Source organism: Periplaneta americana, chromosome 9 (assembly GCF_040183065.1).
Source record: "Periplaneta americana isolate PAMFEO1 chromosome 9, P.americana_PAMFEO1_priV1, whole genome shotgun sequence".
Lineage (NCBI taxonomy): Eukaryota > Metazoa > Arthropoda > Insecta > Blattodea > Blattidae > Periplaneta > Periplaneta americana.
The window spans coordinates 171,787,897-171,805,396 of NC_091125.1; the positions used below are offsets into that span (position 1 = coordinate 171,787,897).

The following is a 17,500-nucleotide window of genomic DNA, read 5'->3' on the forward strand; positions in this document are numbered from 1 at the left end:
CAAGCTCTATTTACCTTTCACAAGTTTCAGAAACTTCATGTCAATGTTAGACTCTTTCATCTCTCTGAGACGAAGGGTCCAAAGGATTTCACTTCCAATCTTCGAGATCCTCATACTCCAAAAGGTCATGCCTCACAATCCCATCTCCAGAAGAATGAATGCGAGGAAAAGTCTATACTTTAGTCTCGAGTGTCTCATATCCCAGATAAATATGCATCGAAGTCCCCTTTTCTGGAGAATGGTTCAGAAAGAGTTAATATTTACTCGAGATCCTTATACTGCAGAAGGATATGCCTATAGTTTCTTCTCCAGAAGAATGAGTGTCAGAAAAAATCTATACTTTACTTTCAAGTGCCCAATGTTCCAGGAAATATGCCCCGAAGTCCCCTTTTCTGGAGACTGGTTCAGAAATAGTTAATATTTATTCGAGATCCTTATACTTCAGAAGGATATGCCTCATAGTCTCTTCTTCAGAAAAATGAGTGCAGGAAAAATTTATACTTTACTCTCGAGTGCCTTATATTGCAGGTAAATATGCCTGGAAGTCTGGAGAACGGTTCAGAAAGAGTTCATCTTTGCTCTCGAGATCCTTATACTATAGAAGAATATCCCTTGTAGTCTCTTTTCCTGGTAATTGAGTTAGAAAGATATATATATTTTACTTTCCAGAGCCTTATACTCTAGAAGTACTCTCTTTTCCTAGTATGTCAGTTACAAAGAATTTCCACATTTTACTCTTCATAACCTTATGTTCCAGAATAATACGTCTTATAATCTCTTTTCTTGGTACAGTAAGTGAATTAAAAATATTTTCCAAGTTTTACTCTACACAGCCTTATACTCCGAAATAATATCCTTTGTAGTCTCTTTTCCTGGTAAGTGACTTAGGAATAGTTCACAAATTTTAATCTCCAGAGTCTCATGTTCCACAAGAACTTGTTTCGCAATGTCTTCGCCCCGCTTGCAAATGAGATTATCATTCTTCTTCTTCTTCTTCTTCTTCTTCTTCTTCTTCTTCTTCCCTCCAAGTATTAGGCCAAATGGCCTGTTACGATCTCACAGTTGAATTTTCAATCCAGCGCTTCTTTGGACGACGGAGAGATCTCTTCCCGTTTGGACGATAGTGGAGCATGACTTTTGGGATTCTATCTCTATGCATGGGATGCAGATGATTTACCCAGTTGTTCTGATAATGTTTTACGTGATTAATTACAGGTTCTAGTTGTAATTCTTCCGTTACATCTTCATTGCGTTTGTGATCCCATTTCGTATATCCTGCTATATATCTCATAAATTTCATTTCATTAGCCGTTATTCTGCTTTCGTCTTTCTTCCTCAATGTCCATGCCTCACTGCCGTAACAAAGTACAGGTCTCGCCAAGGTCTTGTAAAGACGAATTCGAGTATGCCTTTGTACTAGGGAAGGTTTCATAATGTTGTTAATTATTCCCATTGTTTTGGTGCATTTAGAAATTTTCTGTGAAATGTCTACTTCATCGAAAAAAGATAATGTGTATCCGAGATATGTAAATTAATTTACTCTTTCTAATATTTTTGAATCTAAACATATTTCAAATCTCACAATAAGCCTCAGATGAGATTATCATTAATAGCCGCAAATGTTTCCTGAACTAAATTGGATAAATCATCGAGTAAGCAATGAGTTTGAACACCTGGACAGCAACTTGATATATTTTTAAGCGAATTACTTCCCCAATTCAGTGGGATTCCCCTGTTATTATGTAATGTAACAATGCTGACCACTCACCTTCTAGAGATAATAAAATGGGAGCGGTGATGGGTGAGTTCTACTTATTTCCATCCCTATTGTATTACATTACATAAATAGTCATAATTCCAAATCAGATGCTAATATAAAATCATTTGCTTACTGAAGGAGAGTTCTTGTATCTCCTCGCACTTACCAGCGTACGGATGGTGGGGGCGTCCGTATGATGGCGGCAGTCGTGGAACAAACCTTCTGTTGGGCTCCGCCCCACCTTCGTCGCCACCCCCGAGGCCCAACATCATGCGACAGGATGGAGCATCGTGCGCTGTTAGCCTCCACGCCACCCCACTGACCGTTATCAGCACAATGCCAACTCCTGCAAACAGAAAAAATGTTCACAATCAGAACGTCATTTGTCTTTTCTTTTTCTCTCCATGCAATTTTTCTGAATGTCTATTTTCTTTTCCTCCCCTATCTTTCAGTGACCACGGAGGTCAAGACGAAGGCCGTAATGAAGCTTTTCCCATGTATTTCTGGCTCGTGAAAAGGACCTGCTCCTGGTTTATGTCTCCAGGCAAAATTTGCAGGCCATTTCTTGCCCACGTCGAAATTTGAAGATACTCCAAAAGGCCCATTCACAATGAAAATTAAACATAACCGTAACATAAACACAGAAGTTTGCGCCCAGGCTATCAAATGGGATCATTCACAATGATTCACATAAGCATTGACATAAACATTACCGTAAGACGTTAACATGAAAGTTTGCAAACTCCAAACTTTCATGCTTATGCTTACGTGATTTGCAAACAGAACACAATCGTGGAGCGCTGAAATATACGACAGGATATGAGGAAATGGCGTCGTTGTTATGTTTCCATGGTTACCAAGTATGTTTCCTGTTATGTTAATGTTCCCATCGTGAATGATGGTATGACTTCTTGATTTTACTGTAACGTTAAGTTAACGTTTACGTTATGTTTAATTTTCATTGAGAATGAGTCTTAAGGTTACCAGATTTTTTTATGCTTTCCGGGTACAGATACAGATATATGAAAAAAAAACACTTTTAACAGTATGCTATGCACTCATATTGTTATTGTACACTTTAAAGAATTAAAATAGGCTACTTTACACACTATAACAATTCATTCTACTTAAATTGCTGGTGTTTTCAGAATAATTACTTATTTTAAGCAGGTATTCTCTGGATTCCAAATTCTGCAGCAAATTACTGAGAAGTCATGTTGAGATTGCTTGAGATAGCAAGCATGGCTCGAACAGTTTCTAAATTCATTCTGGATTTTTGGGATGTCCACATCATGTTCACTGAAGGAAAGAAATTCTTAACTGAAGCATTAGGAGAGGCAGACACTGTTCAGTCGACTCCTAAGGACGTAGAGCATTCGGTCCATGGAGCATCCGTTTTCGGTACAAAGGATATCTTACTTACTTACTGGCTTTTAAGGAACCCGGAGGTTCATTGCCGCCCTCACATAAGCCCGCCATCGGTCCCTATACTGAGCAAGATTAATCCAGTCTCTATCATCATATCCCACCTTCCTCAAATCCATTTAAATATTATCTTCCCATCTACGTCTCGGCCTCCGCAAAGGTCCTTTTCCCTCCGGCCTCCCAACTAACACTCTATATGCATTTCTGGATTCGCCCATACGTGCTACATGCCCCGCCCATCTCAAACGTCTGGATTTAATGTTCCTAATTACGTCAGGTGAAGAATACAATGCGTGCAATTCTGCGTTGTGTAACAAAGGATATCATTTGTGCCAACACAAAAATTATTTTCGTACAAAATCCATACTATATTCACTATTTGAAGTGATTTATTAAAGAATGTATTGTAGACTAATTTAGAACAAAGGATATCATTTTTCTAAATTAGTCTAGAATACATTCTTTAATAAATCACTCCAAATAGTGAATATAGTATGGATTTTGTACGAAAATAATTTTTGTGTTGGCTCCATTATGTATCATTGCTTACGTAAATAATAAAAATGAAAATGAATATGGCACATCAACATTATTTTAAGAGATAGATGCAAACAAATATGTAAGTAATACAAAATCTGTATCTTACGGAATAATTAATATTAGCCATTCGATATACGAAGACGCTACGTTTCTGAGGGCGCCAGCAGTTGCCTCTATTACAGTGACTGTAGTCTCTATGACGAGCAAACGCTGTCATGCAGAGCGGCGGATTAGTTCCAGCAACAGCCGTCGGCACAGATACATAAAATGGGTATTACGTAATATGTGCCGAAGTTTCAATCTTCTAATATCTTGAAATCGATTTGCTGCAGCATTACAATAGTGGCCATGAGCCACACACTCAAGAATCGCCGTTGATTGCTTCCAGTGTTGCCAACTTAGAATTCCATTTACCGCTGCACAAGCTTAAAAAACCCGCTAAACTGTAGTAAAAAAACTCCAGATTTTTCTTAACAAATCGCTTCCAAATTTGAAATACAAACTATAAGCTTTAGGAACTGAAAAAATTTATATAAATATAGGCTAGATTCAATTATGGAAAGTGTGTGTCACTTTATAGGCTCTATATTCTATGCAAAATCGTCTTCATATTCTTACAGAGTTTTACGTGGCATATTTCTTCAAAATTGAATGAAGTAGATCAAGAATATTATTATAATGGAACTTCGGAAATAATCACATTCACAATCACACCAGTCGGTTAGAAATCTGATTTCACACTGAGCAGGTGACGTCCTGTCAACTATTTTATTTTATTTTAGTAGGTTATTTTACGACGCTTTATCAATATCATAGGTTATTTAGCGTCTGAATGAGATGAAGGTGATAATGCCGGTGAAGTGAGTCCGGGGTCCAGCATCTAAAGTTACCCAGCATTTGCTCATATTGGGTTGAGGTAAAACCCCGGAAAAACCTCAACCAGGTAACTTGCCCCGACTGGGAATCGAACCCGGGCTACCTGGTTGCGCGGCCAGACACGCTAGCCGTTACTCCACAGGCGTGGAACCTGTCAACAATGAATCTGGTTTTAAGTTTTAAGTATATGTTACATGAACTCTAATGGGGAATGATACATTAATTAATATATCATATATCATAAATAAAAATAATAATTTTGTTCATTAACTATTCTTTATGATTAAATACATCAATTCATTTACAGAAACAATGTATACATTAGATAAGAGTTTAACGAATGCTGAATACCTTATTTGTATACAACAACAATGGATGAGGCAGGAAATGGACGTGGTTGCACCAAATCGAGTTAACATAAAACGTTGACATTTTATACTCGCACAATAAAAAGTGTGAAAATACCATACTAAATCCTGCTTTATTATAAATTTATAAATATCATTGTTGTCCGCAAGTACATGTAAAAACAATTAGAACATCTTTACAGAAAAAAACTTAAAAATATAATTTCCCTCTGCCGGAATAAAAAAAACGCTAAATAAATAGCCGCTGACGGTAAAATTCCGTAGCTCACCATAGTCCTGAAAACACCAGATTTAGCTACAAAACCGCTGACTTGGCAACACTGATTGCTTCGCCTCCAACGAATAGGACATATTTTCGTTGTCTTCCTTTTATTCTGCAGACGAAGGCAGTTCCAAACATCGAAACTCTATGATACCTAATAATTCAACAGTTGCAAAACTCCAATAGAAACATGGTCTCGTGTACAATATGGCATTCAGGAATTTAATACAGAATGGTGAAATGGTATAAAATCATTAACCAATCACATTGCTACTTGGGATATGCATTTAGGCCTACAACGTTTGTATACAGTGTGTATGGCGCTCGGAATAAAATTACAGGATTAGAGATTGAGGGGATGCGTGCTATCACCACACGGTCCCCAGTACCAAATTAATTTTTATTTCCACTCCAACGAAGCTCAAACCATATTGATTCAGTTATGATAGCTAACCAACAATCAACAATGCAACGCGTGGCTTGTTTCGACTGTCTCAGCGAGTCTAGCATAAAAATCACAAAGTCGCAACAAAGAAAAACGTGACGTTGATAAAACATTTCTTTGTTTACATAAAAAGCAGGCTTACAGAATGAAAAAGAAATGTTAAAGATGTGGTCTTTTGTTATTACGTAGAATGCATGTTTACTTCTCCCTTTGAGAGGAGTTCTTCTTTTTTGCCTTCCACTTGCATACTCCTCACAAAATACTGCGAAACCCTCTCTTCTTTTTTATTATTTTCTTTGCAAACTCCATTCGTTCGCTGTTACTCGCTGCTTTTGTTTGGGTCTTTCTTCCGTCATGCAGTGCCATCATGCGTGCAAACAGGAAAACGCTTATATTTCGATGTTACTTTGTTGAAAGACGTTACCGCAATATATCGAAAATCCGAGGGAACAATCAGGAACCAGTCTAAAAACATATTCGCATCAAGTCCATCAACTTTCCGTATTACTAAAGGAAAAAAACAATCATATGGGCTCTTGTCTATACGAATGAACGCTAAGATGCGTAAATTTGTGTTATCTGTCTGCATGTAAGAGAGCGCCACTAGTTCAAACTGCTTCGGGCATTTGCAAAATGTTTTCTAGACGTTCGATGTTAAGTTCATACATCTTGATGTATTAATTTATTTCGAATGTAAAAGGATAAGTTGAAATCGATTAAACGAACATGAAACGTACGTTCTCAATATTTCACAACAATAATTTATTTATTTATTTTTTTTCATTTATTTATTCATTTGTTGTTGAACATAACAGGCAAAGCCCAATTACAATGTTCACGACTAACAAATTAATTTACAAAACATAAACAAGGAAAAGGAAAAATACACTTATTAAAAACTGAAACAAAATAGAAATAAGAGAAGGAAAAAAAGAGAAAATGAAATAAGGTGTGAAAGTAGCTTCAAATTAACTAATAATAATATTCTGTAAAATATGATAACAAATAATTCTGTATCTAGAGAAATTCATATTGAAAATATCAACATTCGGATGAGGATGTAATTTATTGTGTAACTGTAACATTTGGAAAACTGGGGAATTTTTGTGGGATTCAGTATTTGTCCTTGGTATGTAAAATAAATTTCGAAATTTCGTTTTAAGCTTAGGTGTATATGTTATAAAATAAAATAAACCAACATAGTCCAACTTATTATTAATAATTTTATAAAGAAAGTTTAAAGATTGACAATTTCGTCTATTTTGCAAACTAGTAAAATGGAAATGTTGAAGCATTGTAGCATAACTCTCATAGGTAGGATAATCATTATAAAGTCTGTAATTAATCATTTTAGAAATTTATTTTGAATTCTTTCTAGTAACAGAATATATTTGTTAGTAACTGGGTTCCAGATAACAGCAGCATACTCTAATTTAGATCGAACAATGGAATTATACAAAATTATTATAGTTTTGACTTTAAATTTACAAGAATTTCTCATAATAAAATGTAAACTTTTATAGGACAGATTTACAATATTATTAATATGACTCTGAAATGTAAAATTACTCCTAAATAATATACCTAAGTCTTTATGTTCATTTTCTGCTGGTAAAACGTTTGCCTCTATTTTATATGAAAATTTAATTGTATTTTTCAATCTAGAAAAGGTCATTTGTATACACCTATTAATATTAAACAACAATTTATTATTAATACTCCAAATATGTAAGTTTGTAATATCTGTTTGAAGTAGCTTACAATCTGATATAGTTTTGATTTATTTATACAATTTAATTTCATCCGCAAATAATAAAATTTTAAAATGTTGTACACAATTTACAATATTTTTAACAAACAATAAAAACAATAATGGACCAAGATTGGAACCTTGAGGCACACCAGAATTTACAGTAAAAGGCTTAGAAGTATGTCCATGAAAGTTCACAACTTGTATTCTTCCTTTCAAGTAAGATTTAATTAACGATAGTAATGAGAAAGAAAATCCAGATTGTTTCAATTTTAATAAAAGAATATCAAGTAACTAATGATATTCCCAAAACGATTCATTACCCGTCCAAACTGGAAAATGAACCTCGCTTTAGTTTTCCACATTAAACACGAAAACATTTCTATAATCTCAAAAAATAAGCTATGTAACTCTATAAACAAACGATTTAACTGGATGTACCTACGAATCCTCTTTTAAAAACTATTACGGTTATGGCTATTTCCATGTTAATTTCAAAAACAGTTCACATAAAAATCATTACGCCCTGAAATGTTTGGAGAACATATAAATTAATGTCTAAACCATTTCTTTTGTTGCAAAATCTTACGTAATAAATAAAATCATAAACAATTCGCAGCGCTTATTTTGAGTAAAGTGACATTAATTTCATATTATATTTTGATAACATACTCGTTAATTTTGCTTTAAAATAACTACATATTTCATGTCCATCACTCCACAGAAAGAATAGTACTAAAATTATTATATTTCATGTAACTTACATTATTCGCTGATAAATTGACTCGTAGATACTGAATATGAACAAAATCCGTCCAATACTTTAGCGTGAAAATCGCGAATTTGGGAACGAAAGGAAAAGAAAGGGAAGGGAAGGGAAGGGAAGGGAAGGGAAGGGAAGGGAAGGGAAGGGAAGGGAAGGGATGGGAAGGGAAGGGAAGGGAAGGGGGGAAAGGAAGGGGTCTTTGCTCGGATATGAACTGAGATTTCTCAAATCAAATGTGGCATTTGCTATGATGAACATTATATTAAAATTTGGTAAATTGCTTGTCCGTTCTTTATCCATGTCCAATCTTTTCTTTTAAACTGTTGAACTGATTTGTCTCGTATTCAAATTCTACATCTCAATTTATTATTATTATTATTATTATTATTATTATTATTATTATTATTATTATTAGTGAATGTCTCAACACTTGTCAGGTCCACGTCTGACCGTGAAACGAACGGGCCTGGGGTCGAATCCTGGTTGGGACGAGTTACTTGAGTGAGTCTTCTTCCTGGATTTTCCCTGAACCCATTAAGAGCAATATGCTGGGTAACTTTCGGCGTTGAACTCTGGACTCATTTCACTGGTATTAGCACCTTCATCTCACTCAGACGCTAGATAACTATAGTAGTTGATAAAGCGTCGTAAAATAACCAATTAAAACACTTTTGAGGAATGGAGTTAGGTAGATTACGTAGACAAATTCGTGAAAATGAAAATGGAGGAAAAATGTGGTTGTGCAATTTATTTGACATATTTATTTATTTTAATGTTATATAGTGATTATTTAAATTATTGTGTATATTATATAATGAATCATACGTACGCCATACTGTCTGTTTTAGTTAGTATTATACATTATGAATAGTAAAAAAAGATAAACTAGTCGCAGAAATGAGAAAGTCCTGCGATATGTCTGAGTTTAGCTAAGATGATCGATATTTTGGATCGAGTTTTGTTGACTCCTCTCCCTGTGTTTGAGTTACTCCCTCTATTGAATGTGTAAGAGACTTCATCAAAACTTTAAGTTACTTGCTCCTGGATTTCTTTCACGGCCTTCGTTTTTTATACACCACGGTCTAAATTATAAAATATGAAGGCTCTGGAACTACAGTCTTCTGTTATATGCTCAACGCTAATTTTTTTTCTCCTCTCCCTTTGCGCTGGTGGGAGCGGGGGGGGGGGATTCACAAACAGAATGGCAAAAGAGGGAGTAGGAGGGTGCAGGAAAGCGAAAATGTTTTTTAAAGGTTAGGTTACCACCACGCAAATAAGGGATGAAATAGGGGTGTTTACAGACTCTGGTTCTGTTATTGCCTGCGTTTGGCGTAAGATAAAGGCTTCTGGAATTAATTATTCCTCAGAAGTTTAAACTTTTTTGTATCAAAATGCAGAAATAGTTTCAAGCGAACATATTCTCACGAAAATAAGGAAGCTATGATTATTTCCTGACTTATATGGGGCGGAAAGCCAAGATCTTAAAGCTTATTACGTTTGTTACCAGTATAACCAGGTAAATTAAAGTTTATAGCATATCTATTTATTATTACAATGTTTAAAAATATGCATTTATATGAGTTCTTGTTTTCACTTCGTAGATTTCTCTCTTTTATTCCACGTAGGTAAGTTTCAAGAGATAATAATAATAATAATAATAATAATAATAATAATAATAATAATAATAATGATAATAATAGATTATGTCTCGTCACGAGAATATTGTACGAAATGGAAATATAAAAATTGGAAATTTATCTTTTGAAGAGGTGGAGAAGTTCAAATATCTTGGAGCAACAGTAACAAATATAAATGATACTCGGGAGGAAATTAAACGCAGAATAAATATGGGAAATGCCTGTTATTATTCGGTTGAGAAGCTTTTATCATCCAGTCTGCTGTCAAAAAATCTGAAAGTTAGAATTTATAAAACAGTTATATTACCGGTTGTTCTTTATGGTTGTGAAACTTGGACTCTCACTTTGAGACAGGAACATAGGTTAAGGGTGTTCGAGAATAAGGTGCTTAGGAAAATATTTGAGGCTAAAGTAAGTAAATAAGTAACTAAATAAGTAAATAAAGTAAATAAGTAATAAGTAAATAAGTAAGTAAATAAATAAGTAAGTAAACAAGTAAGTAAATAAGTAAGTAAATAAGTAAATAAAGTAAATAAGTGATAAGTAAATAAGTAAGTAAATAAGTAAGTAAGTAAACAAGTAAGTAAATAAGTAAATAATTAAGTAAATAAATAAGTAAGTAAGTAAGTAAATAAGTATGTAAATAAGTAAATAAGTAAGTAAGTAAATAAGTAAGTAAATAAGTATGTAAATAAGTAAGTATGTAAGTAAGTAAGTAAGTAAATAAGTAAGTTAATAAGTAAGTAAATAAGTAAGTAAGTAAATAAGTAAGTAAATAAGTACGTAAGTAAATAAGTAAGTAAGTAAATAAGTAAGTAAGTAAATAAGTACGTAAGTAAATAAGTAAGTAAATAATTAAGTAAATAAGTAAGTAAGAAAGTAAATAAGTAAGTAAGTAAGGTGAATATCCGGTAAACATCTGACGTATCCTCGGATTCATCTCGCCAAAATGCAATCTAGCTTTGATCAATTATATTTAAGCTACATGGCTTGCAGCTGGTTAAATCAACTCGCTTCCGCCCACAGGTTGCAAACTACTCGTTTACGTATTCTAATTGTTCCGCTCCTTGCTTCTAAAATGGCGGCGACATCATGAGTTGTCATTATCAGTTAAGAGTGCTGCCATAAACCGAATGTATCTCCTCTTATCTTGCAATTGTGCGTAATCCACAAGTTAAAAAAATGTATATATGTCCAAGTGCATAAAACTTGACTAAAGCAAAAAGCAGAACCATGTACAAAAAAATCTGAACTGCGTTTCTCTAGAGCTTCATTTGTTCCGCTTCAAAAAAAAATGCTGAACTGACGGACAGACGGACAGCAATTAGAATGGTAAGTAGGCTTTAGGAGAACCGCGCATTTTTTTTCTAGTGAACCTAATTGCAGGGGTTGCAGGGGGTGTTGGGGAAAGACTGGCAAAGTACGTCGGAGAAGGGTTGGTTATATGAAAATCTACAGTTTTTAAAGTTAGCGTAAAAAAATTCACGATGAGAAAAAAATTTAGTTCACCTCTAATAGCGCCCTGCGCCCCCCCCCACTCCCTTTCCCAGGGTCTGCAGGCGTTTATAGCACAACAATCAGCTTCTACGATGAGGGGGTTTCTCACCCCCCCTCTTCCTCCCTTTCGCCCCATCGTTTTGTTATTCCAGTATGGTTTGATTGGTTGATGGAGCAAAAAGCTTTCTAAAATTGGAAATGCTCTCTTAAATGCACTAAAATGGGTTTAAAGTTGTAAAAAAAAAGGACTTCGGATCAATACAGGATTTGGTTTGATTTATTAAGAGCAGTTAAAACGGTCGGCCAGATTGCATATCCTGTAGGAACTTCACAATTTTTCACTTCCGTATTATATTGTGATGTCCCAAAAATAACCTAGCTACCATACACGTTCACATTATTTCCGAAACACAAACATTAATTTTCTTATGCTGCACACATATTTTCTGCTATTCCATTGGGTGAAACTTTCTCATATCCAAACGATCGACATGAAAATATGAGCATTTCTAATTCTCCGCTAGAGTACGTATTATGAAGAAGCAAAAAATATTCTAGGTTATCCAAAGTAATGTCGCTTCGCTCGTGGATTTATCGGGAAATCTCAGACCTCGAGTGACATTTATTAGGACTATTCCGTGAATAAAATAAAAATGTAAATAATATATCCCTAAAATTCGCTCACAAAATGTTAATAATTGTATATTTACGAATACTTAACCTATTCAGACATTGTGATGTCGAAACAGATGAATAACGATTGCTGCAATAAAGAAATTGGATGTTATTCAGTAATGCCAATTGCGAAAAGCGAAATACAAGTTTAATAATGTTAATCATATGTACTGCGCTTTTCTCTTATTATTATAACAGAAATACATTTGTATTATCTGCTGAAATCGTAATTTAATTTAAACATTTTATAATATAATTAGAAACCTGATTAATACATTAATTAAATGAATTGGTGAAAATGCAGTTATCAAATGTGAATGAAGGAATATAATTGTATTCACATAGCCTACAATGGACATGGAATTAGAAGATGAAGATGTAGATGTGGAAGTAGGATTTCACACTTTATTTAGTACTTCATCGTTACATTACACACTACACCGAGGACTAAGAACTATGTAATAACAGCTATATAGAAATGCTTATGTATTCACACTATAGCAAGATATATGTTGCTACACAGTGAAGCCATCTCTGTATAGATAATTAAAAAACAAATTTTATTACGCCATATGGAAGGCAGTTTGATCAAAGACCTTGTAAATATTACTATACAATATCTTTGGGTTTGATATGCGATGTTACATAAATTTGAACATCTGACCAGCGAATAGGGATTATAAAGAATGGGCACTTCTCGTCGGTACCTTTGATGTAGCCGGACTGATTTCAATGACCTTCAAGCCAGCTAAAGCGTGAGATTCCGCTTTCTCCCTAGAGTTGGCGCTGACATCACACTAGCTAGCAGTCGACACAGCGGAAATATGACACATATAATTAATACATCTAGGTACATTATGTACTCAAATAAAATAAATTGGATCCATAAAATAATAAATCCGTCATTAACTGTAATGTCTAGACTCTAGAGTTCCTTTATAATGAGAGTTGAGACGTTGACCCCCAACAACAATTAAAATATGTAATGATTTGATAGCGCTGAAAATGGAAAAACAAAACTCTTACGAGAAGTAAAACCATATACTCGTACCTATATTATATTATATACAAATATTAAACGAATTCGATACGTAATTTTATAATGAATTATATTGTTTTATAATATAATTTATTATATCTGAAATATAAAATATTATTATTACAACTAGTTTGTCACCGAGAAATAAGGAAAAGCTGTTAACTTGAATTTATTTGAAGCAAAGCGTTACTGGATTATGCAATAAGGTAGGCGATGTTTGGATCCTGTGTCTCAAATCTGTTCTACAGTGGTCTGTATAGCAAGTTTGCTGGTCGACCAATATTTAAAAAAAAAAAAAAAAATCTGTTCTCAATTATTATCTTAGCGTATGCTCGATTACACTAACCTCTAGCGCTTGAAAGTGGAACTAACCGCTGGCGCACAGAGAAACAAAACACAGGAAAATTCGCTCAGTGTCCATTCTTTATAATCCCTATTCGCTGATCTGGCTTTCTATTAATTGTTTAATTTCATTCACATAATACAAATTTTATGGGCTACAATTATAGGTTAGGTTACCTGTGGGAGCAGGACCAATGTCAGCTGTGCCTTATTTCGACCGTTACAATCAGTGCTACACGAAAGCATTTTTTATAGCTCGACAAACGCATTCTCGCTGTAGTGTGTAACGGAACTAAAGCTGCATCTACACAGTTCAATATTCCAATCGCGTATGCGTGCAATCTGGGAAGAATATTGAAAGAATCAAGTTTAAAACGTACGTTCAATTAAGATGCATGAAGATTTTGTGTCTACATGGTGCGCCGTTTTGAACGTCGTCTTCACTGCGTAAACATATTAATTAATGTTAAATATTAATCTTGCATTCATTGCTTGAATGCGTGAAGTTGAAAGAAAAGTTTAACCGTGTAGTTGCATCTTAATGGATTCATGATCATCGATTTACGGGGAAAAAGTTGGCGATAACGACTAAACAAAAGAACGACCATGCGATAAATTGATAGCGATAAATCTAGCTGCAAAAATTATCGCAAAGTGTGACTGTGATTGGTTAGAATTCAAAATTTCATTACACTTCATTGGTCGAAAATGGAATGACGTCATATAAACGAAACAGTTAACAGTAATCTCACTAGAGGTTTTGATTCATCTAGAGAAAATCAAAACTCGAGTGGGATTTAATTGACTATTACACGATTAGAAGAAAGTATATGAAGATTAGAAGAAATAAAGTACTCTAATACAATAAAACATCAATTGACTTACTGAAATTCTATTTCACTAATGTTAGCTTCACCAGAACGTTTGAACGGAGCCGTCATTTTCAGTTGACTATCTATGCGGAAAACAAATGACGATCGCAAAGCATATTTCATAGTACCGTAAAGAATTTGCAGTTTGAAATGTTGGCAAACAAAGAAACAAATGTTAGGGAAGTGATAAAATTGTGCGATATGCAGCCATGATTGGTTGAGAGATGTCCTTTTGTACCGTTTTATTGGTCAAAAGTAGTATGACGTAGTAAAGTGTAATAGTCATACTAACATCACACGAGTTAACATTTTTTTCGATTCCAAAGAACCGAGAACTGGTGTGATATTTCAATAAGAATATTTCGCAAATAATAATAATAATAATAATAATAATAATAATAATAATAATAATAATAATAATAATAATAATAATAATAATAATAATAATCATAATAATAAATAAATAAATAATAAGAAGAAGATAACATAAATTATATTACTATTAAATAAGGTACCTATTTAAGTTGCTAACTTAATATTGGCCGGCATGGCCTCCTGCAATATGACATTCATGGGAAAACATTTGACAATAGCTGTAGAAATTATCATTACTAAAACAGAAAAATTAAACAAATATTTGAGGCTGTAACATTATTTTGAACTAAATACTTTCATTTACTGAGTTATCGAGAAGATGAGAACTCTTGTCATATCTGTAAAAAGCTATTTCGCGAATATATTAACTTAAATTGACGAAATATCCTACAGGATACATTTTAATTTATGAAATAAATTGAAATCGTTCTGTCATTTTAACCCACGGCATCTCGTCAAAAGTTAGTATGATGTTATGAGTCTGGTGGGATAAAATAAGAGTCGTGTACTAAGAATTTCTTCTCACAAATGCAACCATAACTGCTGACATTTATTGCCAACATCTCAGTCGCCTTGCGGCCGTAATTGAAGAAAAACGACCGGGAAGACTGTATCAAGTACTGCTGCAACACGATAATACACGTCCGTACTCCGCTAAAATGACGAAAGCAGCTATTCAGGAGATTGGTTGGGAAGTGATTCCACATCCCCCGTACTATCCCGATCTTGCGCCGTAAGATGTTCACCTTTTCCGTTCTTTATCTAACTCTTTGATAATGAAGGAACTTTACAAACTTGGCTTGACGACGTTAACTCCAAAGCAACAGACGCGGAATCGAAAAGTACCTACCCCAGTATCGGCAGAGAATCACAGATCTTTGCCACCATGCAATATCATTGCTCGCTGTATCGCAAAAGAAACAATGAAAATATTTGACATCTGAACATCAAGTGACACAAAGATATGAAGTACAAGATTGCAGTTGATAGTTGGATTTCATTTGTCAAAATTCAGTACATTTTATTTCCTTGGGTTATTTTACGACGCTGTATCAACATCTAGGTTATTTAGCGTCTGAATGATATGAAGGTGATAATGCCGGTGAAATGAGTCCGGGATCCAGCACCGAAAGTTACCCAGCATTTGCTCGTATTGGGTCGAGGGAAAATCCCGGAAAAAACCTCAACCAGGTAATTTGCCCCGACCGGGATTCGAACCCGGACCACCTGGAAAATTCAATAGATTCTTACACTTTATTCATTCATTAAAGGAAACAAGTTCAAAAAATTGTGTCGGTGTTTGGTTTGTTGGCGCGTCGGTAGAGCTTTGGCGCCCTCAGCCAAAGGTCTCGGGTTCGACACCCGGCTCCGGAACAATTTTTCCCTTAAAATTATTCAAGTTCAAAACATTTCTTCGTCAATTTCGCCCAGAACAGTCCTCACTCACAAAGGAGTCATCCGTCCATAAGCTCTCCGGATCACGTAAGTCCTTGCTGTTCTTTTTATACCTGTACAGGGAGATAGATTCCTGTTACCTCTACCGTGACTAGCAACGAAAAAGTCGGATCGAAGCAATCGTTCAACAATCTGCCTACATTGAGAATATAATGGTGACCTCTCATATTATACTGAATGTGTGTAGGTCTCCAGATGAGAAAGGTCGGTGTTTCAGAGCACGACATTTCGCCTCCATCTCTGAGCTTCGAGATTATTTGTGTCATTTTTCACGAGTAATATCACGCCATTCAGATCCTCCTTATAATCCGAACCCGCCTGATGGACGCTGGCTGTTTCTGCATAATCCGCCTCATGTTTGTGGAACAGGTATTACTCTAGAACCCTCCATTACGTCCACGCATGGGCGCTGATGGACAACGCGTATTACTCATTTTACGAGCGATCGGGGTAAATGTACTTTCTGCAAGGCGTGCCAACTTTGTGGAACTAATAATAAATAATACTCGATCGCAAACTAAACTTAACCCGTCTTAGCCCAAACTCATTACAGATGTACAAATTGTTTATAAATGATTAAATAATGTTTATTATAGCCTATAGAAGTATTGTTTATTGAGAATTCATGGAAAATCATATTTACAAACGAACTGTAGGGGTGTCACCTGTAGGCGACATTGGGCAATAAATCTTATTGTCACTTTTAATGACTGCAATATCATATTTTATTCAGTGGAGAATATTTAAGATAGCATATATGTAATAATACTACTGGATGGGACTAAATCGCTGGCTGGATGTCTGCATGGAGCTTTTCCATAGAGACCACAACATACCTGCACGATATTTCGCCGGAATTCACAATATGTCAAGTCTTTTTTATTGCATCTCTTCTTGATACTAACCACGCATTATGATAGGCTGCATCGAGATCAAATGCAAACTTGGGTACCATCATTTCGTTCCATGAAAGCTCACTTTCAAATAAAGAACATTTTCGTCAAATCTGTCTACTCCTCCCATGTATTTGATGTACTATTCAATAACCGAAGGGCAATCCACTTGAATTTTGCTTCGTTTCCCTGCAATAGCACAGATTCGATCTGCTTTCAAAATTGGAGTTACATTGTGGCAGTTTGAAGCAAGAGTGACAATATTATTATCATGCCATCGAACAACAGCATCATCCTGTGTCACAGCGAAAGATACTGCACCACGATTGCGCTTTTTCATGTGCTTAGCGAGGTAGGCAAGACTTGTAGCTGCTGACCATAGTTTATATCCAATATGGATATGCTGATTGTCACTATGTCTCCCATAATAGAGAACCATTGTTTCATGAATAGATTTGTGACTCCACCATATCTTTTCAAACTGTTGGCCAAAATTGCCATTTAGAATCTCGAAGTATCTTCGG

At 34.9% G+C, this 17,500-nt stretch overlaps 1 protein-coding gene across 1 annotated transcript in view; it reads right to left on the bottom strand.

Moving 5' to 3' along the window:
- LOC138706744 (uncharacterized) overlaps positions 1–17,500 on the bottom strand; it is a 736,334-nt gene that overhangs the window by 2,748 nt on the left and 716,086 nt on the right. The window contains exon 3 of the mRNA XM_069836385.1: positions 1,926–2,105. Coding sequence (XP_069692486.1) covers positions 1,926–2,105 — 180 coding nt within the window. The remainder of the gene's footprint in view (positions 1–1,925; positions 2,106–17,500) is intronic.